Source organism: Varroa jacobsoni, unplaced genomic scaffold (genome assembly GCF_002532875.2).
Source record: "Varroa jacobsoni isolate VJ856 unplaced genomic scaffold, vjacob_1.0 scaffold_404, whole genome shotgun sequence".
Taxonomy (NCBI): domain Eukaryota; kingdom Metazoa; phylum Arthropoda; class Arachnida; order Mesostigmata; family Varroidae; genus Varroa; species Varroa jacobsoni.
Window position 1 is genome coordinate 402,102 of NW_019213306.1, and position 25,658 is coordinate 427,759.

General features: G+C 40.0%; 1 protein-coding gene across 3 annotated transcripts in view; it reads right to left on the reverse strand.

The window, feature by feature from the left end:
- The window catches only part of Ehbp1 (Eps15 homology domain containing protein-binding protein 1), an 85,131-nt gene extending 65,341 nt beyond the window's left edge, over nt 1-19,790 (reverse strand). The window contains exons 1-6 of one of the 3 annotated variants that reach the window (XM_086968149.1): nt 15,526-15,793; nt 14,964-15,043; nt 12,018-12,228; nt 10,746-10,887; nt 10,077-10,231; nt 9,543-9,844 (exon numbers count right to left, since the gene is read on the reverse strand). In XM_086968149.1, coding sequence (XP_086824275.1) covers nt 9,543-9,844; nt 10,077-10,231; nt 10,746-10,887; nt 12,018-12,228; nt 14,964-15,024 — 871 coding nt within the window. In that variant the 5' untranslated portion in view covers nt 15,025-15,043; nt 15,526-15,793. Of the gene's footprint in view, nt 1-9,542; nt 9,845-10,076; nt 10,232-10,745; nt 10,888-12,017; nt 12,229-14,963; nt 15,495-15,525; nt 15,794-19,486 lie in introns of those variants that run through there. The other 2 variants (XM_086968151.1, XM_086968150.1) reach the window with 2 other exon arrangements.
- Between the last annotated feature and the right edge of the window lie 5,868 nt (nt 19,791-25,658).

Consider the following 25,658-nt stretch of genomic DNA (forward strand, 5'->3'; position numbering starts at 1 on the left):
ATGTCAAATCCGTCCGCATGCTCATCCCTCACAAAACAAGGGAAAATCTCGCTTTGCTATTCTCAGCCTTTCTCACTCCCTCTCGCTGTGCCGAGACGGCTGCCACCACCGTGTTCTTAGCTGGAACGTCTCCTGTTCGAAGTGGATTTCCCTTCCATGTGGTGTAATCGAACGGCAAAGCCCGGGTTTAGCGTCCTTAAAAATCGCATACACACAGGCGTTCATATACCAGTGGCTGATGTTCAAGAATCTTGAAAATAACACTATATAGCAATACCCAGCGTTTCTAAAAACCGCCAACAGTAATAAGATGGCGTGTTCTCAATGAAACTTTCGCCTTGCGAGCTTTTGATGTAAAACGTTAGAATCGCCCACAACTTAATTAATGTTGTCAACATAAATTCTATTTATACACCTGTAGCGTTAGGGTCGTATCAAGTCACGACTGTTTCCCAGAGCAACCAAATAGCGAACTTCATAGTTCTGAAAGACCAAAGACATCGAAGGAATGTTTGAATCTATTAGAGTTTTCGACGCTTAAGTAGAACGCTATAAGCCAGTTACAAATACTGACAATATTTTATCTCTAGCGCGTTTTTCTTATTGAACATATATATATGCTCTAACGTAGTAACAATGTTTTAGGTGTCATGAAACGAACTAGCTAAGTAGTCATGACCATAATCCGACAGAATTGACCTTACCCAGTGAACCGTGGTTCAGGCAGCACATACATTTTAATGATGATCTGTGCATAATTTAGACTACGGCCGTCTGCTGTAGGTCTACTCCAGAAGTCGCTTTTCGGTAACCATGACACGACTGAACAGAACAAGGCTGAGGACACATACTATGATATCGATTTAAGGACACATTTTGAACGAATACGAACTGTGCGCTCTTGCAATGTAAGCGAAAACAAAAAAAGGACTGCTGACGCCGTCAAACGGTTCAGGCTACGTAGTTAGAAGGTTCCTCCGTACGCAACAACAATACGTACACTGCATTATATCACATGGACCGCAAGTTATCTGTAGTATAGTGTTTGCTATTACAGCATGCACATCCATTGACCAACGGTGAGATGCCAGTATTTTACATATAGGGAAACGATGGGACATTGTGATAACTGTGGTGCGATGCAGCGAACCAAATGGCGCGAGAAACGACGAAGGGGCATTTCGAGAGGCAAGGCTGCAGGTCTTCATGGATGCGTAATAGCCGGCTGAGGTGTCAATTGAGGAAGCAGTGCATGCGTTGCAGCAAAAACTATCTTAACATTCCCCCTATTGTCTCTGATAATAGCTTTGTCATTTCGGGACAATAGACTCTCCATCCCTACCGTAATAGGAGCCATCATATGCGCTTTTTTGGCGACGCAAACACTCTTCGTATACATAGGTACATGCAAAAATGAGCTAAAAACAAAGTGGACCATGTGCCGGTCACCGCTATTCGCTCTGTGCACATAAGAGAATGAATTAGAAAATATCTTATTCATTAATCGGTAATGATAGATGTTTTAGCACTAGCGTTTTGTAGAATTGGGCCGACAATACAGTGCATCAATACTGCATAGTTGCCATGCCGCGCCGAACGTAAAGGTTCGCTCACGACTACTTAGAGCCTACACAATAAATAAATGATCGGCCAACCAAATTACGCGTGAAGGGCAAAAAAGATAGCAACACTAGTTCGCCTCCCAGTTACTGGCCTTCTTAATCATAATAACGACTAATCGGATCTCATACGGATCAGGCCGTAAATGCGCTAAAACTAGCGATGACCTTCCCGTGCCAGAGTGAAATTGGCTCCCTTGACTACAAAGCTTTGCACCAGAGGTAGATGGCATCAGCATTTAATTATGTTTATCGACATAAAATACCTCTTCCTTTGAATTCAAAGCATTGTATTAAATGTTAACGTTTTTCAATATTATTTGAATAGTCTATTCGTAAAAAGTAATCCAAATGATATCCTTTAGTCAAATCACACAGATCATTCGTTGGCCGTCATAGCTTACCATTGCAAGATTCTCTGGCAATGACTCTGCTATATAAGAGAGTAACGTAAATTGATAGCCACCGATCGATGTACTAATCACCAGCAAGACCTGCTCCCTGCCATTACTAAGGGACTCATTCTAGCCATAGTCAGTCAATCATCTTTCGTTAGTTGCACCCTTTAGTGGCTTTGCCTTTTGCCAACCCCAGGGGGTTAGCGGCACTCCGGTGATACCCTGCGTCAAGTAAAAAATCTTTCAAGAATGCGAGAGCATTCTCCTTCACAACATCGTGTAAGTAAGTAAGTAGGCGGGCAGATGCCTATATACTGATTGCGTTCTTGTTTATTTGGACCCGTTTGAATCGTTTTTGACTATGTCTGTCTACCCTTGACTAACAGAGACGCCGCTGCGAGTTGTGGAAATTCTTAGCTTAAATGTCAGCTGCTATATGGCTTAGTTATTTATTTACTTATCGACGACGCCGATTCCTGCGTCGAGCCTACCCAGCTCATTTGGGTGTCACCATTGGTTGTATGCCCTACCGGTGCCATCCCAACAGTAGCAGCAGGCACCAACCACCATTTGCTTCGACGAAGTTTTATTATCAGTCACCTTTCCGCTCTACCATTTGGCCGAAGCTTAGTGCTAGCAGATACTTCCATACGTTTCTTGCACCGCCCCTTTTTCAAATTCTTGTGATGGTGTACTACTATTACTCGCCTAAGGTAATGTGTACTGCTGGTGGTGCTGCGTGGTGTATCTACCTGTTCATCTATCCAAAAACTACTGGTTTCCTTCGTCGACTGCAGATACATGAAGTTCTTGTTACCTGTAGAACGGCCTTTATAGCCAAGCCGACCGTCACTGGTGTCGTCACAGCCCTGGTATGACTCCTTTTTAAAAAGGTAGAACATGGCCACGAGCACACGCGCGCTGCATGACGGGGTTCAGAGGCAGGCGAAAACGTCTCCAACGAAATTTTAGTGAAAGAGACCCGCGTTGAGATGGTTTTATGGGCGGAGAAAGACAGGCCCAAAGGGAAAAACGATGACGAAGAAATGGAGAAAGACGAAGAAAGACGCCCGGTGGGTTCTGCAGTCGATCGCTGGATGTAACAACGAGCTGAGCTAGGCAACATGCATCGCAGGCTCGCTAGGCAGGTCATACAGACCACGACATAGGGAAGAAAAGCGAAGCCGCAGACGTACAAGCGAAGTAGAGAGACGGTAGAGGACTTATCTCCCCAAGGACCATAAGCAACTAGCGCGAACAGCAAAAGTAGAAACGGTGCCCAGGGTTCGAGCCAATGAAAAGGAGACGACGATGAAGAAGATAAACGTTGGATTAGCCGACAGCAACGATGACAATGGGACGAGAGGAACGAAGCGGAGAGGGATGGAGAATAGGAGTAATCGTCTACCGGCGTCCCTTGGACCAGCTCCCAATCTGCGTAATCTGCCACATCTGATTCTTTCGATCGCATTGCCAATAGCAACGCCAACGCCACCACGAGCGAGCTGTGCTAGGGGATACACCTTGCATCCGCTCATCTGAACCCAATGTACACAAAGTGGACACAATCATGGTGCTACAAGTGTCCATCTGTCGGCTTCCTCCAACTACCGCCATCTCCGCTGCTATGTCACAGGCGCTGCCTACGGTGAAGCCTTACCAAGAGCTGAAATTGATCTAGCTAACAAGGCAAGGCAAACGAACAGACTATTTGTGGACACTGCAACGTGCTACTAATCATCGAAGTAGATATACTAAATGCAAAAGATAACATTTCGAATAACATACTACCTATCATGTATAGTAGCATGATAGATCGATCGTCACTTTTCTTCTGTCAAGAATGGTACCGACAACTTAAAGAATAGTTCTTGCACTCCAATGGCGAGATCAAACTCAGCTATTTTGATCCATCAATAGTAAACATCTGTTTTCGCTTGAACTAAGTATTTAACCTAGGACGATCGTATAAAAAACGGTTAATCAAATGTGACCTGACCTCGAACCTTACTCTAGTGTTTCCCTAGAATGTCGGTTAGCTGCGGGAAACGCTTGCGGTGTGGAGCATGTCTCTAAAAGGCACTTCCCGACTACGAAACTATAATAGATCTAATTTTACATAATTAGCTTTTCCTCCTGGACGAACTTCGGAAAAAGATGGATACTAACAATACTATCGATAATAACAAATAAGAAAGATACTCACAGATGGCAATAGAGACACTTGCTCTTTCGTAGAGCTTGAACATTTGCAACGGTAGCAAAACGTATATATCATTACGGCCCCACCCTCACTAAATCAGCCAATGGAAGCTGAATAAGACGATTTTGTTCCGAAATCATCGTATCCTATTAATAATCATCGTGGAGACCTTCTATAATAGTTCCCATCATATCCTTTAGCCGTTTGTAAGAGCTAGGAACGTGGCCCCGTTTCTGCTAAATTTAATCGCTGTCTCCTGCGCCTGCATGCGTTCAGAACGCAGGGTAAAATCGTCGCAATATCATGGCAGAAACAGACGGATGGACGGATGGATTGGGGGGTTGTATAGGGTCTGCAATTGGTCCCTCCCAACTACGTTCATTCACCCGTTCATTCATCATGATTACGCAGCTAACAGCGCTCAGCCATGTACTCCCGCCAAGCCCGTACCGATAGTGAAAGCTGGCTTGCCCTTCCTTGGCCTCTCGCTTCAGTTAGAGGCAGACGCTTTTCCTTATCCCACCGCTCCCTTGGCAGCAACGGGTCAGCGGGACTACACGTGTTGCCTTTCTAACAGCATTCAGTGGCATCCTCTACAAAGCAGAGCGTTTGCTGGACCGTCTATTTACAAGCAGGCAGCAGCTCCCGTTACGGTATAGTTTGTGCAACGAACAATGTACACGTACAGAAAAACACACGCAGAAAAAATATTGAAGAGGATTTCACTCGAAGGAGAACACACGCGGAGGGCAGAAGCGTCATCATCCGCATGAATCTTCTCACCCTGTGTGTCCTCTCAACGACAAAAGGGCTTATGGCCTAAATTATCACGCTGCCGCCGTCTCCTTCCAATCCGTTGCAAGCTAAAGAAGGAAGTTAGCCGAGGGACCTCTCTGAGGGACGTATAAATATCCTCGCTGAAGGTGTTGCCGATAAAGCACAACCACTAGCAACAACAACTACGCACGCTGGTCGTGCTGTAACATAAGCGACATGAGCGCTCAAGAGTTCAGTAAAAAAGGGGAAGTTAGTGGCTGGAAAAGAATATGTAGAGCATTTACTCGAGCACACTAAGGCACGTACATGCCTATGCATTGACATGTGTTTGAGGGGCGAAGACTCAACTTTCCTCTTGACTATAATCACCAAATAAGGCTCAATCGATTGATTATTGTCGTTTCCAGGTGCAACAATGCAACATGTCCTTGATTCGATTATTTGTTATCTATATCTGTATACTGCATATCAGTCGAATCTGAATCAGCAGGTTGCCGGGAAGCTTCCGCTTATTAACAAGGGAACAACTATATACCTTCTTTTTTGTTAATAAAATAAAGATTACATCGTGATTGAACTTTTATGTGCCCAATTAAAAAGTTTTTAAGAGCAGTTTATCTCACGGTAGTTCCCTGTGGGTACGTGACCTGGCTGACATGTAGGATATCAACTTTTGAGATGAATGAGTCATATAGGATCGCTGAAATGAACCGAGACCTTTTGCTGGGTCCTTTGCACTGTTAAAACCGATTACTATATATATATATATATATATATATATACACCCTGTGTCATCATCTGTATTGTATTTCTCGTTTAGTTCGTATTGCGTAGCCTTAATGAAATATCATAAATCCTAGTTTTTTTTCGATTTCAACGATTTTAGTTAGAGCTGTCTTCAAGTTGAATAGTACAAGGAACTATGAGTATCGCTGCAGTCTATTTTAGGAATTGTCGCTAATTTCCTTCAAGACCCGAATACGTATTTTCCATACGTAAAGTACTTTAGCATATTTTCTCGAACATGGCTTCGTTAAACAAAGAAGTAATTGTCTACGAATAAACAGCATACAGTAACTTGATATACAATTACTTGGTGTTTTTCTTACTGTAAATACTGTCTGTTTCTAATGCATCTGGGCAAGAAAAAACGCTGTACCCAAAGAAAGTAAAATCTTTTCCACGCTATATGACCCGTATAAGACCCGTGAGCGTTAACGGACAAACGGTTGGAAGATGTAAAAAGCAAAAGAAAAAAGTGGGCATCATTTCACTTCGGCCTAATAGATTACCATCCTTTGCTTACTGTGTCGGATATCTTTGAATTCACGTGTGCATGTATCGTCTAAATAAGCCAACTTTTTCGATGTCCAAAACTGCGTTCAGGGCAAAACACATTAGGACTAGTACGAAGGCTCTCTTTAACAGAACCGAGGTGGTACAGAGGCAGCTACATACAGGTTAATACAATTCACTGATTGCTGCTGGACTTTTTTTTAGAACATACGAAGCATTTAAATGCTGATTAGGCGTCAGTGGGGGCGATCTCCTGCAAATAACCGAGAGCCAGCTCATCACGTTAGCTGCAATAGCAACAACGCCAACCCAAATTAACGGCCTGCTTTTGCTACTATCGCAGGTGTCTTGCATGCTCAAGCCTTGACTAAGTACATTGGTCGATGCTGTTTATCAGGAGTTTCTGCCTGCCAGTGCTAATAAGCACGTTCGCTGCACGCCCATTCGCTCCGATGCCCCTTTTTATGCTGCACGCACGCGCACATCATCGCCCTGCATGAACATCAACGCACAAATCGAGCTATTGCTGCCTCGCCTGTCAGCAGATGTAACTTGCATAGACTAATTACATGTCTCAACCTTCCCACAATCTCGCAACTATCGGCTCATAAGCACATTTGAAGCACGCAACAACAACGATTAAGCTAAATCATCTATCTGCTACTGGGCTATCCTGTCATACATCACGCAAACATTGTAGCGGCTTTTGAAAACGCGGTATGGGAATGGAATATACTAATACTTCAGGTTGCTTTATTTATAACATAGGTGCCTTAATATCGACCCTGTTCCGCTTTGTTTCACAGTTTTACGCAGATTCTGTAGCAAAACAACGTAAACAATTTACGTAGCAACGGCTAGACACGGACGGAATCTTTGTGAACTTTTTGTGCCTATAATATGTAGCTTTTGTTTTCTGCGAACTATTACGAAAGATGCGTATTTTTCTTGCGATGACTCTTTTCTAACTAAATATGGCTTCTTAACACATTGCACTCTATTCTTTCGAAGAAATGCCCTTTAGTTATCTATTCGAATCCAGTTTCCTGGGTGTTCCTAATTCAACAATATTTAGCCAAGATAAAGCCGGCACAAAACAAACTCTTTGAATGAAACACTAATGTTTTAAATAAAAATCCAGATTAAAGGAAAGTGGACACTCCTTCAATAAGTAATGATCTTGCAATATTTTCTGTGCAATTAATTTACAAAGGCTCCTCAATGGGCCGGCTTAGAAATCTTTTTTCAAAAGATTCGACCTTGGTCTCTAAAAGAAGTGCAGCTTTTCCTGCCAAAAGCAAAAAAGCTTCCACGAACTGTGTAACGGAAGAAGGCTGGAAGAATTCGCGCACCTTTTTATCACTAATAACATTAAGACAGCTGTTGCTTCTTCGCGGAGGAGGCGACGTTCTACAGGAAGCTTTCACGAAACGCGTGTAGGAACGCAAACAGGTAGGATCTTTTAAAATATCATGCACTTCCACGTAAGATTCAACAACCATCATAAACTTTCACAGAGCCTATCGTGTAGTACCTGCTCTTAAATGGTTGGCTATATTGGAACTAATTTGTGAATTTCCTTTCCAGGTCCCTTATACAGTCAGTTTCACAATCCTCCAGTGGACAAAAAACAGTTCAACGAAGTATTACGCTACCGGGTTCTCAATCTCCCATTACAGCAAACGTATCAGTAAGTCGTAAACAAACACACAAACCGACATTCAATCTGCGCCCTGCAGATAAGCCAGGGAAGATATACGTTTTGTGCCAACGGCGTCTGAAGAATGTTCATAATAGGAGAAGTTTTTCGACAAAGACATTTATGTACGTTCCCGTCAAGTACTTTGATCTAAGGAAAAAAGTGTTGTTCCAGTTTTGTTTTCAGGAAGCAAGACATTTTGAAGCTAAATGAAAAACTAGCGGGCAACCTTACATCGACTGAAATCCTTTATCCCATAAAACAAGCGACACAATGCATCATCGGAAGAGGGTAGATTTTTTTATCTTTGTTTTTAATTCGCATCAGCCAGCGTTTTCAAGTTGGCCGTGTGGCCTCTAAATTTGGTAAACGTTAAAGATGAAGCTTTTTGAAAATAGAATTCACCTCGTGTTCTATGTAGACAAAGCAAAACGAATGCGAACCACACAGAAAACCACTATAGAATCTGGTCCACTATGATTCTAAAAGGTTAAGAAGGAAAGCAGGTCTCAAGAAAGAAGCTTTCAAGGTCGTTGGCTACAGATGCCTAAAGCCTATCTTTTCAGTGTTGCGCCTAGTTGTTGAATTCGGTAACACCAATTAAAAGCGTTTTGGCTACCATAAAATTCACACCTGGATTTCTCATTGTAAGGTTTTAGCGGGCACGATGCACCTACTCGACAACGGTACGAACGGTTGATTAATGAGCAACAGGTGTTCAGTAGTAATGTAAATGGAATTGTACCGTCTGCCAGAACCCAGCCAGAGTTAGCCGTGCTAGTTACGTCAATTAATTGTCTCCCATCTTAAATTAGAGCCTTGTGCATCAACACAGTTTCCATTGGTAAACCTTACCTCTCTGGGTGTAGCTTGCAGCAGGGTATTTCGTGAAATACCTAATTTCGTTAATGCACACAGATACAATGCTTTATATAATCGAGTTCCTAAAGGAAGCGGTAAACACAGCTCTCCTGTTGTTTATGCTGTTAGCAGAACAGCAATGACAGCCTTAAAGAAGGCAGGCAGGAAGTACGCAGAGGCACGTCTGTGGGATGCCCTTGACACCAATAAAAGAAGGGTGAATAATTACGATGGAAACAGGCTTGATGCTAAAGAAACTTTAAGGTAGAAAGAACGAAAAAAATTGGCACGTGCTTTCCCTGTGTCGGTCGCTTCGCAACTACATCGTTGCTCTCGCTTGTGCTGCTACCATTTCTGACGGTAGCCGCAGCAGAGCATTAACGATGACGGAACTAAGCAGTAGACAACACTGAACAAAATCGTACCTTTCTTATTTGTAAAATAGAAAGTTATATCTAATGAAGTTTGGCAAAAACGCACAACGGGTTGGTGAATTAAGGAGGTAAAGATGCTCACAATCCGAATCAAAAACTAAATGATGTAAGATATTGTAAATACATGGCGGTTCTTTCGCATTTATAATACACCATTACTTATTTATTTATACTGAGGTTGTTCGAGGTAATTGCCGATCGAACAAACGATCGTATCCCCTTCAAATACCAACGGAAAGCGTAAATGTTACCCACCTGGCTCCATTTTGGTAATTTCCTTCGAAACTTTTTCGGTGCTCGTGTCGTTACCGCATTGGTCATCAAGCTGAACAGAGCTTTTAGTATCGGTATTTTCTACTAATTCATTCAACTTGCCGGTAAGCTCGAATATCCGCTGTTGTACCTCCTGGACACCTTGAGCTGCCGTTCCCAGAAAGCCAGTGGCAGTCGTTTTTGAGCCTGGAGACGAAGGCAGCTCATCAAAATCGTCTAAATTTGCTACGTCGACTGGGCCAGGAAGCGACATCAGGGAAGCCACCGATTGCATATCTTCGTCCCTAAATATCACGTTCAGAATAACATCGATGTCATATATAAGAATTACATTTGCGCGTGCCGTCTTTCGTTGCAATGCTAGGCAGCATACTATCCGGCCTCCAATCGAGCCTAACAGGTTTCATAAATTAGAAGACGTTTTTAGTGAAGAAAACGCAAAGAACAGAAGGTAATGGCTGCATACATCAAAAATCATGCACTAAAGCAATTTTTGCGAAAATCTATGATGCTTACGTAGCTTTTCCTTCCCGTAAAAAATTTGAGTGTATCCTGAGGACAAGTTCGGCCCCACCGCATTTTACCGACAGTGGCCTAAATTTCAATCGCAGATCGAACTGAGATGGCTCCGCTCTGGCAAACTCCTTCATATTTATAGCGCAAGTTGCAACCTAGAATCAATGTAATTTAATAAGCAGTTAGCATTTAAAGTTAACTTCTTGACTGCTCTCACCTAAACAGGTTTTCTTGGTGAGTTGTTTATCTTGCTACATTTTTGATAGTCGTCCTTCAGAATCTACAAGGTCAGTCAGATGCTTGCAGTTCAGCTGTACAATAATCCTTTCTAAACAAAATACGAATTGTCAAACTTAAAATTGTTCAACTTAAACTTAGAACCATCTTGCTGCACATATTGTACCTGTTGCGAGGTAGAAAAGAAGTGTTCGAATGAACAGTGCAGTTGTCCACAAAAAAGTAACTGCTAGACAGGAAGTTGCTGTTTCGTTGCTTCGTCCAAGGGGCCAATATGAGTTCTCTTAACATAAGTTATTTAAATTCATCAAAAATAGATAAACGATTTAATACTTCATTAATAGGTAATGCTGCTACTCTTCACGACCAGGTGACTGACCTTGACATTCGATTTTAATTCAATGAATGATCTCTACGCCAATTTTGGTAAACCTGTTTTCGTTTTCCAGTTTTTTCAGTAACATCTTCGATAACTAGCTGCCATTCTTTATCTTCGTATTCATTAGTTCGAGGATCCTTGAAAAGAGTAACAGTTGTTTCAATATTCTCTGGTATGTCCCACAGCACCATTCCCCTAAAATAAAAACAAAAAATACATTTACATTATATGTTGAAAGAGACCGCTATCGACACAAATTACACAACCTGTATAAATAATGATCTACTATCAGGCTACGTGCGCTTGACGTGCAACAGTACTCTGCACTACATTGTACGAAGTACTATTCTCCATGTATAAATATCAATTCATTTAACGTGCATCAAATGCTACTTTTATATCAATTATGATAAATGAAGCCTAGTCATTTTTAGATGTAACAAAACAATGTTGTTATAAGAATACCAGTATGAGCGTCCGCTAGATACTTATCTCTTTCTTATCTTTTTTTGATGCCCTTACTTTCCTACACTCAAGCACCTGAAGAGCCTCTTTGTCAGTGACAAGCAACGTTGCTCCCACACCCACAAAGCCTGCCTGGCCTCCCACAAGGTTATTTATACGTCCCTTTATCTAACTGAACGATTGTTTGATCCCTACAAACGATGGTGAGGTATCTTACGTTTCGCAAATTTACTGTCATGTTGAGGTATTATGGTGTCCTCACAGAGGTCTCGCTTCTTCTTCCATCCGTCGGATTCTAGAAGAAGGGCGGTAACGTTTGCCTTTACCTATCATAACCATGATGATGAATCGATGCTGCTGAATATGACAATTTAGAACAGGCGCTTGCTTTAAACACACATGTACGGTCGCCCCTAAAATAAACGCCGCCAACTAATACCGGCCTGTGTTATTGCAATATCCGTTACAAGCTATGCACAAAAATCGGTTGCTTAGATATGGATACTTAATAAAGCGCATCTGACCCTTTCCGCTTCCTACATTATCTAAAGTGGATTACCTAAAAAACAGACCCTTTACCCAATGAATCATTAAGTATACTAAAGTTGATAAATATTATACCAGCTCTAATACTGCCTATAAGAACTTGTGTGAAAAATCTTTTATTCGGAATGCTGAATAAAAGATCGATGTGTTTTTGTGTGTAGTTTTTGAGCACCTAGTGTTTAGTGCCAAACTTCGAAAAATACATTATGATATGGATAATAGAGAAAACATAACGCCTCGGATCACAGCCAGGTTCCACATATATATATATTAAATACATATTTAATATGGCCTAAGCTAGGAAACCGACTCACCGGTATGGCTCTTTGATCGAGTTGATCCACGGAAGTGGTGTAGTGGCATATCGTCTGCTTCGTCGCGTGAAGACGACACTGAGACGACTTGGATTCCATTTTTTCGTGGCTCTCACTTCCAACTCCCGGCAGATGCCCACAAAATGAAAACGGGCCGCATGTTTGTTGACCCGCTGCAATCGCTTCCACACAGAACCCATATTGACTCCACCTGAACAGATTTAGACAGGAACAGGATAACACAACCTTGAACGCAACCTAACTCTATCGTCAGCCATGCCTCGATCCGGGACGTCAAAAAAATATATCAGCCCTTGTTCCTTGTCTCAGAATGCTTTCTAGGACTGAAGCACGAAAGAAGTCAACAAACCGTGTCTGCGATCACTGAAATTTTTCATTCGTGTGGCTTAACGATCATTATGGAAAATCTATAATAATATTTGGAAAAAGTTCCAAAATGTCTGACGCAAAGGGCCAGCATTTCTGGTAGATTTCCCAACTTGATAATGCATGGATCGACATTCGTTGCTCATACTGACCTCTTGCCCGGAAACTTTGACCTTCATAACAACTTTGACTCATTCCCCTAGAGCCCAACTGGCCCTCAGTCACAAGAGACACTTCAAGAGGAGAAGAGCTCGATACGAAAAGGAAGCATTTAAAAAAAATAAAATAAAAATCGCTAATTAAACGGGATTTGAAGCAGAAAGCTAAATTTCCAATAGTTTTTTAAGATACGTAAAAGGCAATATGTCGATATTGTACTTAAAACGACTAAATAATTACTTCCGTTTTGTAGAAAAACTAATGGTACTTCCTAATAAATATCGTACTAGACAAAAGCCGCGCTGACGTATCATATATATAACGAACAAGAGTTTCCAATTAGCGTAATAACGCGTCGAGTAGTCGCGAATAAACAACATGCTTAACGTCCAGTCTTTGAAAAACTTGATTCAGATTTTAAAAACTAGGCGGCATTTAACAATGTTAAAGTTTACATCCATAATTGCTATTTCGTAAAGAAATATTTTCAAGTTCTACGCAATTGGAGACCGAAAAACCGTGTCCATTCGTGATCTTGTGTCACATGCATATATAACTGTATTACGCATATGTTTAAGCTCACCATGCTACAACGTCGGTGTAAAATTTGCCACCGCCGAATTTTGTATCATTAACAAGTAACCTAAGCACAATGGCCCGATGCCTGACAAAGATTATAAGTTAGATGCATAGCCTGTACCGCACAATCACGGAACTTCTTGATTTTTTCAAATATGACTATACAAGTCGCCTCTGTTCCAAGACTAGGGTTAATCAGCAATAGTCGCATTTTTCGAAATATTTTTCGGAGAAATGATTAATCACGCGTCCCAAAATTTAGTCTACATTAGCTATTCAATGGTATCTACTTCACAATGGCTGCTGTTACGTATGCAGAGTTTATCTAGAGTAAGGGGACGTCTCATAATAGCTGAGATTAAAATAATGACTTTAGTATAATTAAGGTATTAAGTAATAAAAAAGAAGTAAGTAAAAAATTTTTCGGCCTACTAGCAGCGAGTCATGTAAAAGATATTCCGGGGGACTCGGTCTTAAAACGCATTAACATGACCGTTAAATAGCGATCCGTCACTGAATGATTTTCGTGATGGACACTTCAAATACTATACTTTGGCTTTGTCTAAAAGGCATTTCTAGTGTCAGCTGTGTGTTTCCATACGGAATAATTAAATTACACAATTTCACTTATTTAGAAACTGTCGTTTGGCAGGTATATGATTTGAAGTCAAAGAGAACTAATCTACTTTGACCCACCGCTAAAGGTTAATTCATGCATACAATTCACAGGTGAGATAGGTGTATTAAAGATATCTTATGTAACAAATATAAAGTATTTAAAATTACATTTACTCCGCCTTTTTGAGTTGAACGATGATGCGGGATAATTGAAGCATTGCAAACAAATTGTGTTTTTAAAAAAAAAAATGCTTTTTTCAAAAAAAATCTATATACAAAAATGAGAATGACCGCAAAACCTTTCGAAGCCAAACCCTAATTAAGATCCTCACAGAAACCATTCCTAGCCTAATATAAGCTATGTCTACCACTGAATCTATTATATAATAATTAGCCTAAATAAGCCAGATAAGAGACAGTGTTTAAAACAACAACAACTATTTAATCAGAAGAAGGCGTACTTTATTTACGTTCACATTATCCTGGTTGATCAGTGAAAAGTAACTAAAACAATAATACTAGGAGTAAAAAACACAATTTCTCGCTCGATGTTGTCAGTCGCGATGCGTGTAAGTGCTTTTCCTATATTATATCCCTGTACTTTGTATTTTTAGCGCCATACTGTTATTCCACTATAACTGAATATATGTATGTATTTAGCCACACTCAATATAAATTCGTCTTTAGCCTCGCTTTATGACATTCGTCCTGACGGGAGAGGACCTTTTAATCCCTGCACTAGGTAATTCTTTACGGAATGAACGGTCTATTAATAATTCAAATTACTGCTGGAACCCATGTGAATACTGAAATGTCCTCACAGAAATTGTGCTAGTTACAGACGCTGTAAACTATCAGAGAACAAAGAATTACCCATTTACGGCCCCTTATTATTATGACATGAACTAGTACGGCGCCTGTATGCGGTAGGTAATCTTGGAAGCGGCGTCATGCGTGTATGTACCTCTTTAATCGAAAGCAAACTGTATTAATAAAGAAGCTAACTAATAAAATACTTTAAATCAATTTTTTGGTTAGCAGTAAATACTAGAGGTTTCAGCTGCTACTAGATTGGTGAATAGAAAAGATAACCATCGTTCGAAATTTTTTAGCAAAAAAATAATCATTATTCGATTAAGGGTTCACTTCAATAGAATATGTCAGGAATGATAAATCTGTGATGTGGTTAGCCGCAAGACGTACCCGTAAGTCGTTTGGCTTTCCAAATGAATTCCCATCGAGACGGTAATGCAGGACACTTCATATTTGCGATCAGAGCGTAACTAAATACGATGCAAAGACCAAATAATTTTAGATGCTCGAGAGCGTGACACAGCCGTTTTTGTTGTGGCCCTTTTTTTACTACTCCTACACAAAAAACAAATGGATGATACAAGATCTAATTAAGGGCCAACGTGCCTATATCTGTACGTTGACTCTTCGATCGTACAACAGAAATACACAAAGGCTCCTGCTTTAAAAATGGTCACCAAAACCACCTGTCAGGAAGAAGCGGTTACGACAGCAGTTATATGTAGGGCGTACACTACACAGAAAGGGGGGCGCACTAAACCGTTACTCTGTGTCGTGTGGGGTCATGTGTGTACAACATAAGATCACGCGCACGGGATCTGCATGAGCCACCGATTGCACCCTTGAGTTTGTTAGCAAAAAAAGATCTCACTAGAAAATGTCCTCCATTTTTTAACGCATAGCTGCCTTTAAACGGCATAGCCAAGAAGATTTGATAAAAAAGGTCAATTACTTTTTAGGAAAACAAGCTTTTTTGAAAACTTTAGGGTTTTAGCTTCTCGGTAACGCTTGTTACAGCTGCGCAAACAATATACAACCAAGTAGTCTTCATCTCACGAGAGACCAAAACAGGGCTACCGCGGACTTCAAAACGGTAAAATAGAATGCGCGCTACGCAGTACCCGTCGAGCGCCTAAAAGCCTAAAGTGGAGAATGATGGAATAAGGGTTTAGACCGACGGCACCGTCTTTCCCGCATGGTAACAGCAGCGACAGCAACTGCTTCTTCTACACTCTCAACGCAACGTTATCCTCGTGGTGATGCCTAAGCTTTTACCTGCTGACACTAACGACCGAACCAGTGCCTCACTTCCCTGACCATTACGGCCTCTAGCAAGAGTACGGTGAGGGCATAAGGCATACCGTGGTGATGGCAGTGAAAGTATATAGTACGTCTGTCACACCGACAGCACAACATAGCTGACAAAACATCTGAAGGACCAAGGACGCCAGTTAACGTGCAGTATATCATTGCTACTGTGATATCAGCTGCTGCTTATGTGAACCAAGAATGCTATTACCACAAGCGACAGATCTATAGCGTTTAAGTAGCTATCACCACGATGTTTGTAGCGGGCGTGCTTCGTCATTTGTATGATGTCAGCTGCTTTTTTCTTTTCCAGGTGAACCAAACCGTGAATGAAAGTTAGTACACATGAACAAAGTCATTCTGCTTATTAATACTTAGGTGTTCACTCAGATCCCACATGCTTCCAGCGAACTATTAGTTACCAGTTACTTAGCACCACATAGCATTTTCTTTTACCTCCACTGCTGGTACAAAATATACTTCTCAACTATTCGCCACCGCGAATCGTAGTGGAAGTTCCTGTATGTAAGGCCTACTTCCTATACAAAAGGAAACACGCGTACCTCGGATTCAACGGGCACGTTACTAGTAACGATGTTATAACACTTAACGCAGCAAATAATAACCCTCCCCGCACTGGATACAGACACTTCAATTTAGCTGAGATTATCAGATGTTCAGATAGAAGAAAGAAAATATATTGTCTTTTAAAATCTTAAACGTAAAAATACTGATCTGGCTTTAATATATTTGTTCTATGGTACGTAGTGTGGTTTTTTGGTGCTGTGGTGTCCTGACAACGAAACACGTTGAGGATGTCGTCATGTATATAATTCTTTATTGTTTGGCCATTGTTAACTTATGAAGTTCGTTAGATTTCAGCTAACTCTACCATGTTTTACACTTTATATGTGAGCCTCTATAAAAACTATCTAATGTCGAGACTTATCTGCCAATTTGTCTGTTCAATTCCATAACTGATGGGGTAAAGGTCATAATTGAAATACGGTCAGTCGCTAGAGTTAAATGTTATATATATATATATATATATATATATATACTTGATTATTGAATATATTAAATGATAATTACATATGATTATTGAGTTCCACGTTTCGTCAATAATCCTTCTACCAATTACCTGTGCCGCGACGATGCGACACGTTACAAATTTTAACAAGCCTTATCTTTTCATTTTTTAAAAGTGAAAATAAAAACAACTGTTTCTGACTGATTTTGATGTATTAAACTCTACAGCGAAATTGTTTAACAGGGTAGAATCTCATATAATTATTTTTAAATCAGACTCATCATAAGGCAACAATTCCTATCATCGTACAAGAGAGTTTGACGACTCGAGACAGAGGCGCTGATGGCAACTGAATTGTGCATGACGAACTTTTCCTTGCAGTTTCCTACCAAACAGTTACACAAAGGTAGTCCGCAAAGAGAAGTGATTTACTCAGTGACTTAATGGACATTGTTAATCAATTTACCCAAGTGTGTTACTAAGTGTAACAGATTCCGAATAACTTGAATGATTTCTCTAACAGGCTAGAAGGCATACATACTACCGTTCGTATTTGGAACGTGCTAGAATTAAAAAGTACGGTGGATCCTTTCGGACCCTAAATGAGGTTTGTAAGCGTTGCGTGCCTTCGATGATTAGCTGATCGTATGAGATGAATAGAACCCGTATTAATCAAAAACGAACGTACGAACGTTCATCTGCCGATTGACGATACTGAAAACCGCAACAGTTGATTGAGTATTCCTGAATACGCCCGTTCAAAATGATCAATTACGTGCTTTTACTGGCATTGATAGATAAGGATGTAGCAAAGGACATTGAAAATATTACTAGACAGTTGGAGAATAGATAAACACAAGACAGAACTTCTCCAACAGACGACTGTAGAGGAAGCGAACAGATGTCACGAAGATCGTCATGATAGCTGCGCTCCCATAAGATTTGTCGCGTCTTCCATCTACGTCAGTTGCTTATGTAGGACCGACCCAAAAAGAAGAAAGCTCAGGAGTTGTATGACGTCTCCTCACTGTTCAGCGAGATCCGCAAACACACACACATTCTTGACTGTCTTAGTCAATTTGCGGATTCTTTATAGAAATCGATCAAATGAAAACCACATGATGTTGCACTGTGAAAACCGATAAGATCCGGCTCTTCTCCTTGGAGAAAAGAATGCAGCGATAAAATGTAGCCTCCTACACCTTAGCAACTCTATCTAAATAAATGCCGCTGTTAAATGTCACTTCCGATAATAACATAACACCTGTACCTGTCTGCTTCCAACTTTCTAAATAAAAGGTCGTTATGCCTTGAGGCAGAACAGGTAATATACTAGAGTAAAACACTGTAATAGATAAAAAGAAAACGAGATAGATATATCATTCTGAAGCAACTGGGTTTTTGATAGCAAGCCATTCTACAATTTATTCCTTTTTTCCATAGACGGAAAAGTCAGTTTAAAAGAGATACATCATTTGGTGAGAAACCTTTAATGCCCATCAACGGTGTCTGAAGTCAGAAGAAAGTTGAAATATTTGGGAATGACAAAATTTAGTTTTTTCATTCAAAAGTAGCTAGAGGTAATAATATTTGTAACACACGAAACCGTTTGATCATCGAGTTAGTTCCCGGAGGTGCCTGTTACACTTTACTTGTATGTATCTTTTTACGTGCATCAGAGCATTAAAAGCCATATTAAAATGAAAAAAATATATTAAAATTACAATTTTAATATTATGATGTCAATTCCCTTAAGTATCCCATTACATTTACATGTTATTATCAGCTATAGCAATAATTCTTCGTTTCGGTTCTTCAGTCGAATAAGACGCTTACGGTAGTTATTTTTCGAGTATTATATGTCAGTCTTTCCTTCTTTTGATACTGTAAATTAATGGAAAAAAATATATATAGATAGATAGATATATATATAAACTATCTTCGAAATTGTATTTAGCTGATAAGAACAGATAGTAGATGCAAGATGCAAATCAAATCTTTTATCTTACACATACAGGCAAAAAAAAGAACATAAATTCGAAAATAAAGGTAAGTTAAGGCTTCTTCTGATAAAAATATGTCCTTTGGTAATAGTCGATTGATCCCGTCACTTTAACAAAATAATTTTATCTGTTCACATTGTGACCAAAGTTCTAAAATAGCCTTTGCCGTATAACGTCTATTGAAGCAGAGCACCGCCACAATATGCACATTGGTCACGCTCTTTGGGGTTTGTTTTCTCACCCACAACATGCCACGACGGAGTTTATCAAATGTATCGAAGAGAAAGGTCGATGTCTCTCTCCCGTCACCCGAATTCTGAAATGGGCGGCGCTTTCCTCCTCTCCATCAATACATTGTCATACCCAATAGCCAAAGTGCTTTACGATAAAGAACCTGACTAATTGATCCATTCTCTCTCGCTGTCAAAGTCAGCTGATGACAAACAATGAACAGTTGCCTGCACCATGTTTCTCTGACATATTGCAAAGCTTCAGTAGTAGCATTAATGGTAATCTTAGACCCTAATCTAGCCTACTACTTAACTTTCCTCACTCTAATACCTTCCACTCACTTGTTTGTATCAATGGGAAGCCACCAGTCAAAAATACGAATTCTCTTCTAATACACTACCGATGATAATTTTTCATACCCGCTTTATCTCGCATTGAACACACATTGCAACGATAAGCTTGCCCAGTCAAAAGGTGACGCTGTTTACTTGCACAGGCATCCACCATCGGATTGCCACGACACAGCTGTCCTCGTCTTCGAATGACCATTCACTTCAAGCGCGCTATCTCATTGCACCACTCCATAATAGCACCCAACAAAACGTAGCGAAAGTCAGCGCTGCTGTTACTCACAACCAGCACAAATAAAACCCGCAAGCGCGCCGCCATCTTGAAAAAACGCGCGAAGGTAAAGCGCGCCATTCGAGAGGCATGTTTGAATGATACGAATCATCAGCTGCAGAGATTGTTGTGAAAGATGCTCGTCGTTTAGGTAGATGGGCGTACATGAAGTACAATCGATAAACAATAGGGTTAAATCACTCCACATACGGCCAGACCCCTATGAGTACTATTATCCCCCATGTTGGAACCCAGCAGCCCAAAAAGCGTAATATTTTAAACGAGAGTTGTAAACAGATGATGCCACTACATTTTGTCGATTCTCATTGAAAGCTGGATCGAAATATGTAAGCATAACGTGACCCAACTCTAATTAAACCAGATCCAATTCGTCGACGGAACAGGTCTATTTATCCCTTTTGCTCTCATTCCTAAGTCTTTATTACCATAGTTCGAAAATACATAAAGCATCGTTTTTGTAAACTTTTTAAAAACGGATATAAGCATCAGTTTGCAATAAGTGCTAACATATCAAAAAGCTAACTGATCTTTTTCCCAATTAATATATGATTTAATAGGGTATTAAGACGAAGTTGTGTACAAGGGCTCATTGAAGTTTTGCCCATGTGGGCATTGCCAAGTGAAAAGCGCATGCAACATTCGCTAAAAAATTATAATTTTTCTTCCATGGCGATGTTAGCGTACTGCGGGGCCATTGCAATAATAATCATCTTACAGAAGAGATCACAGCCATCGTAAAGCCGATCTATCTCCCTATGTCAACCTTGAGTTTCATCACGAGATAGCGCCCTCTATGCAGCTTGCCTGTAAGCTAGCTTATGCCTGTGACTGAAGTACGCTTCTTAAAAGCTGTTCAAGCTAAGCATTGATTTTGAATTACTGCTTGAGCTGCTGAACTTCGCTTCGTGAACACCATCAGAAATGTCTATCCGCAAGTGAAAAGTTGTTGACCGGAACCGGGCCATGATGTGACGTGTGGCAGCACCAAGTTTCATTTTGAAAATGATATTAATAAAAATCTTGATTTTGAACGCTTCCTTTTTTTAAAAGTTTATCTAAGATGCTTTACTCGTTTAACAAGCGCTTCCAAAGTAATATCAACAGTACATTCGCTTGTCAATGATTTTTGTTACTGAGCTCGGTACGAACATTTGGCGTAGACCAAATGGAAAACCTAATTTTCGTCATGGGAAGGGGCAAAATGCAAGGCGCTTCTTGTGGTTCCGTTTTACTGAGGAAACAAATAAAAGGTAGTCTGGAACATATTACGTAGAAACTGACGGCTGTGACGTGTGACATTAACGACTTAGTAGTGATTGTGAGGGACTTTAAGTATCCACATTTAAAATAAGCCTATGAATAATGACGGTAATAAACAGACTTGCTTGCTTTTCCGGAAGAAAAAAAATTCTGATTCTCTATCTCTACAGGGTCTTCATCAGATTACAGGTGAGCGTGGAAAAAAGCAAATTATGATAGCGATGTTATGGCTTTCACGGAAGTTAACAGAAACGGTTGCAGCGTGGTCCTGCATTTATTGCTTTTCACCTGGGGCCGAAAAATCGGTGGACTTTATGTGGACGCCCAAAAGAATAGGTTTGTAACATCGCATGCGAAACTTGGGCAAGTTCTATAAAAACAACGACAAGGCTTAGCTTGAATCACTCAGTACTCACTCAAAACTCTGAGAGTTTTTTTTGGATGTGCAATAAAAAGGCTAAAAACTTAGGACTGGCTTCTCTCTTCTAGTAGGTAGCGATGGTTTAAATCATTTCATTAGAACCAACTTGGTATATGATTACTTCGAGAGTATGTGTAAAAAAGTCCTCCTTGTGTTAACCTTTGGTAAAATTATCCTTTGTCAATGAAAAAAAAAAGATCTCCTGCGTGAATTATAGCAACTTATCTAAAGCACCTATGATAACAGAAATGTGCTTCAGGAGGTTTCACAATCCAATAGTTACCAGTAGTGCTCTTCAACAAAGTTCACCTCGACTTTGTTCAGACAATAAGGTAGCTTTCAGATTTGCTTTCAAGAAAGGCAGATTCCTTCCATCAAGAACTTAGATTGTTCCCGAACAAAGGGTAAGGTCCTATGCGAACTACGTTCTCGACTCTCTAAATAAGATGGCTATTTCCATTAATAAGAATATCTTTCTGTAAGCTGGGAGATTGGACTTTCCCCTAAAAGGTTATCTATATTGTTCACAAGGCGGTTGTTGTAGGTGTCCCCGAGACCGTTGATCGAAACCACGATTTTGTGTATGCCGATGATGTCAAATTGGCCAGGCCCTTCAGACAGCCAGGATCGTGTCCTTTTACGAAATTCCTTCGTTGGTCTAGTTAAGCGGTTCTTCATCTTGACAAAAGAATTTAATTACTCGAACTTCAAGGTGCTGGCCACTAAGCGTTCAGTTCTAGTAAATCAGATGCGTAGTGCGAAGAGTGCTTCTTTACATAATGTTTACGGCATTTAGCCGTAAAATTGTAAGCCCATGCCTCACTCCTGCGTTTTTTATGTATCAATCATCTCGAATATAATTAGACTGTTTGACTTGAATTTACTAGGAAAGGTTCTTCGAACATGGATACAATCATCTTGGGGTCGCTACCTTCTCCTAGATGACTTAGCATTTGTTCGTATGCTATTGTACGAGATTAGTAAATTAACGAAATTTAAAACGTATAACTAACTATATTCTATATAATATAATCATTCAACATTATGCAGTGTTGTTTAGTATGAGATAATGAAATAATAATAATGCACATTTAGATAAACCTGTTTGAGTAACAATAAACTATGTTTTCGTGAGTAAAATGTTATTGTAATAAATATAAACTGACACAAAAGATCCAGTGGTATATGTCAACGTAACTTTTCCGCCTTAAACTCAAATTTGAGTATGCAATATGATCCTTATCTGAATCTATGCCATAATGCTAACGTTATTCGAGCTCTGTACCCGTCATACCTTCTAAAAAAACACAGAGTTAATATTTATAATGATAGAATACATATTGTTTCTGTAAGTGTAAGTTACAGCCAATATGAATCGTTCTTTCAGAAACGAACAAAGCAAACAAATCATTTTGAACTTACAAAGCCGAGGAAGTCAAAAGGTAATTATGGAACATTGCCTTGTTTTATTGTAAGTATTGTCTTTTTATATTTGATGTACTACTATTAAACTATTCCCGGTACTCATCAACTCCTGAAAAAATGTTAGTTCAATTGGTAGCCGAGTGTCATATAGAATACTATTCTTCTTGAGTGGAAAAAATTCGACAGTGTAAAAACAGCTCTATATTTATTAACAACGGATAAGCAAAGTGGAACAGTTACTTGTTTCCGGCAGACGTGTGCAGCGGGAGGTATTGTGTACAAAAATAAATTGGTCTATCTTTCGCTTAAGTCCTACTCTATGACATTTTCCTCTCTATGACATATAAGCGTGTATTTTGCTTTAAGCTTTGACCTTTATAAATTTACTATGTTCTTTTTTCAGAAATGTCTCAAATTTCTAAAATGTAATAATTCGAAACAAAATATTGTACAATGGCGCCGGACAGTTATTATAACAAGCTCTATTAGAATATTATGAGAGCACTTTTGTTGCAGACAGACGTTAGATTTCTCCTAAACTCAGTCGTTCTAATACCTAATGTACAGGCCTCTACAGTATTTCGAAACATGTAGTCGAGATTAGATTTGACTTTTTTAAATACTGCAGAGAATAGTTCTTCTATCTAATTCATCTCCAATTACTGATACCGAGCCATATTAACTACTATATTTCTGTAATTTGCGAATAGCTAAAAAACTAAGACCCTTGTTGTTTACTCTAGAACGGACTCGCGCCTCTTACTTGCGCAGATATAACTTCATGTTCCCCTAAACGATCAGGGTGGTCATTCGAAGGCTTTTACCCAAAGCACATTTGCTTGCTCGGTTTTGCAAGAAGGGTCAACGACAAATACGTTGTCCTCGACGATCGCACTGGCTGGATTCTTTGCGATCTCAAGGCTCTGCCTACTGAAGAACAGAAGAAGCTCGGCACCTTTTCCGACAGCGTCTACGTTCGGGTATGTAAGTGCAGTTGAGCACACAAAGTGTCTAAGCAATTGTATATGTAGTCCTACCGTATTGCCATAATAGTGTTTACGCTTGTTCGCCTATAGACTGGACGAGAAAACACGCACAAAGTGGGAACAGAAATAATCCATCTTATTCATCTTATTAAACATTTTTTCTATAGACTGTTACGGAAATAGAGGAAGACCTAGCCTTGTTTGGGTGAGTTCGCTAACAAAAACCTAGAAAATATGCACGTCATCAAAAAATCTGCTTAGTTTTTTTTTCAGCTAATTGAGTTTTCGATTCACTTCGTCTGTTTTCTGTTTCGTGAGAATAATGATTTGAATTTGCGAAAAGATGCAGATATTTTTACCTCGCTTAGTCTTCAGATTTGCAAGATTGTTCAATGCTAAGGCCTATTTTACTCTGCGATACCGGGAAATAATCCCGATGGATAAAAGAAAGTAAGCGCAGCACAGCAACGATTGGTATAGATAAATCAAATAACGGGAAGACTAGAACACTACAGTGGAACATACTTTTTAAACGGTTCAAAAGCTAATTTATGCAGACCCCACTTTATCTAGAACTGTAGGATTATCTATAAAAAATCAGAATCCCGTATACTCAAGCCTTAATTCGGGACTGATTTTAGTATGACATTAAGCCAAGACAGACAGGCATCGATACAGGTGGATCTGTGATTGTTCATTAATCACGCTCCGGCTCATTCTCCCGCCAGGTGCTCTGTTTCGCTAACCGCATGGAGTTCCGTGTGGGGCGCTGTTCTCCGCTCTTCCGACGCACTTCACCGTGCGACCGTATCTCGTTATTCTTGCCTAGCTGGTCATTAACTTCCAGCGCTTTAGATACTGTCTCCCAGGTACCTATACGTGTCCGTTTTTCCCTTGTGAGGCTACTACGTGCTTTGGCGCTTTTTTCTAACGCTTCTTCTTCAACCACTGTTACATTAAATCCAATAGAGAAAATTCAGTAAACGTTTAGGCCAAGTAGGCCCTGCTGTGGTTGGATTGAGCAGATTAGCAGGACAGTGTTAGGTATCGGCCGCTGTGTATATGTAATTAATGTAAAGTCCAAGAATGTAATTAATACATGCTTGACTGATCATGCACAGAACCGAGCGGGTTTCGTCAAGCCCGCTGGCGATAGCTATTCCGTCTCGATATTATTATCAGATAAATATATCAGATAAAAGTAAAAATAATCGCATTAATAATATTACTATTGCTAAATCATATTATAAGCGTAGAATTATATTATAAAACCTTATGCAAGTGCAATGTTGTCGGGATGCCTAACTTGGGCCGGTTTGGTAACTTGGTTTCTTTGCATTTTTTTTTTTCTGTCTTTCCAGATTTTTTCTGTCTCGCAAAGCTGTATGTTCACTGGCCATAGTGCTTTCCATTATTCCACTTATAGCTAAGAGTAGATCTAGGGCACTTAAAACCTGTTTTCCTTTTTTTTTCATTTGATGTTTGTGTTTATTACGTCAGCCCAGATTTTTTTAGGGAAGAATATCTTTTTGGGAAATCAGTACGTCTAATATCTTCTGGTATATTTGTACACACATATTTCGTGTGTGTAGAATGTGGTTGGAGGTGTAGACGATCGGTTCATGCCTTTGCTTGTAATGAGTGAACAAAAATTGTCAAGTCACTGTGCAGTAGACAGATCATTTATGCAAGAACACGAACAGTCTATGCACCATTGTATCCAACTCATTAAATATCTCTATTAAATAGTCACCTAATAATTTCAGGTGTACGGCAGAA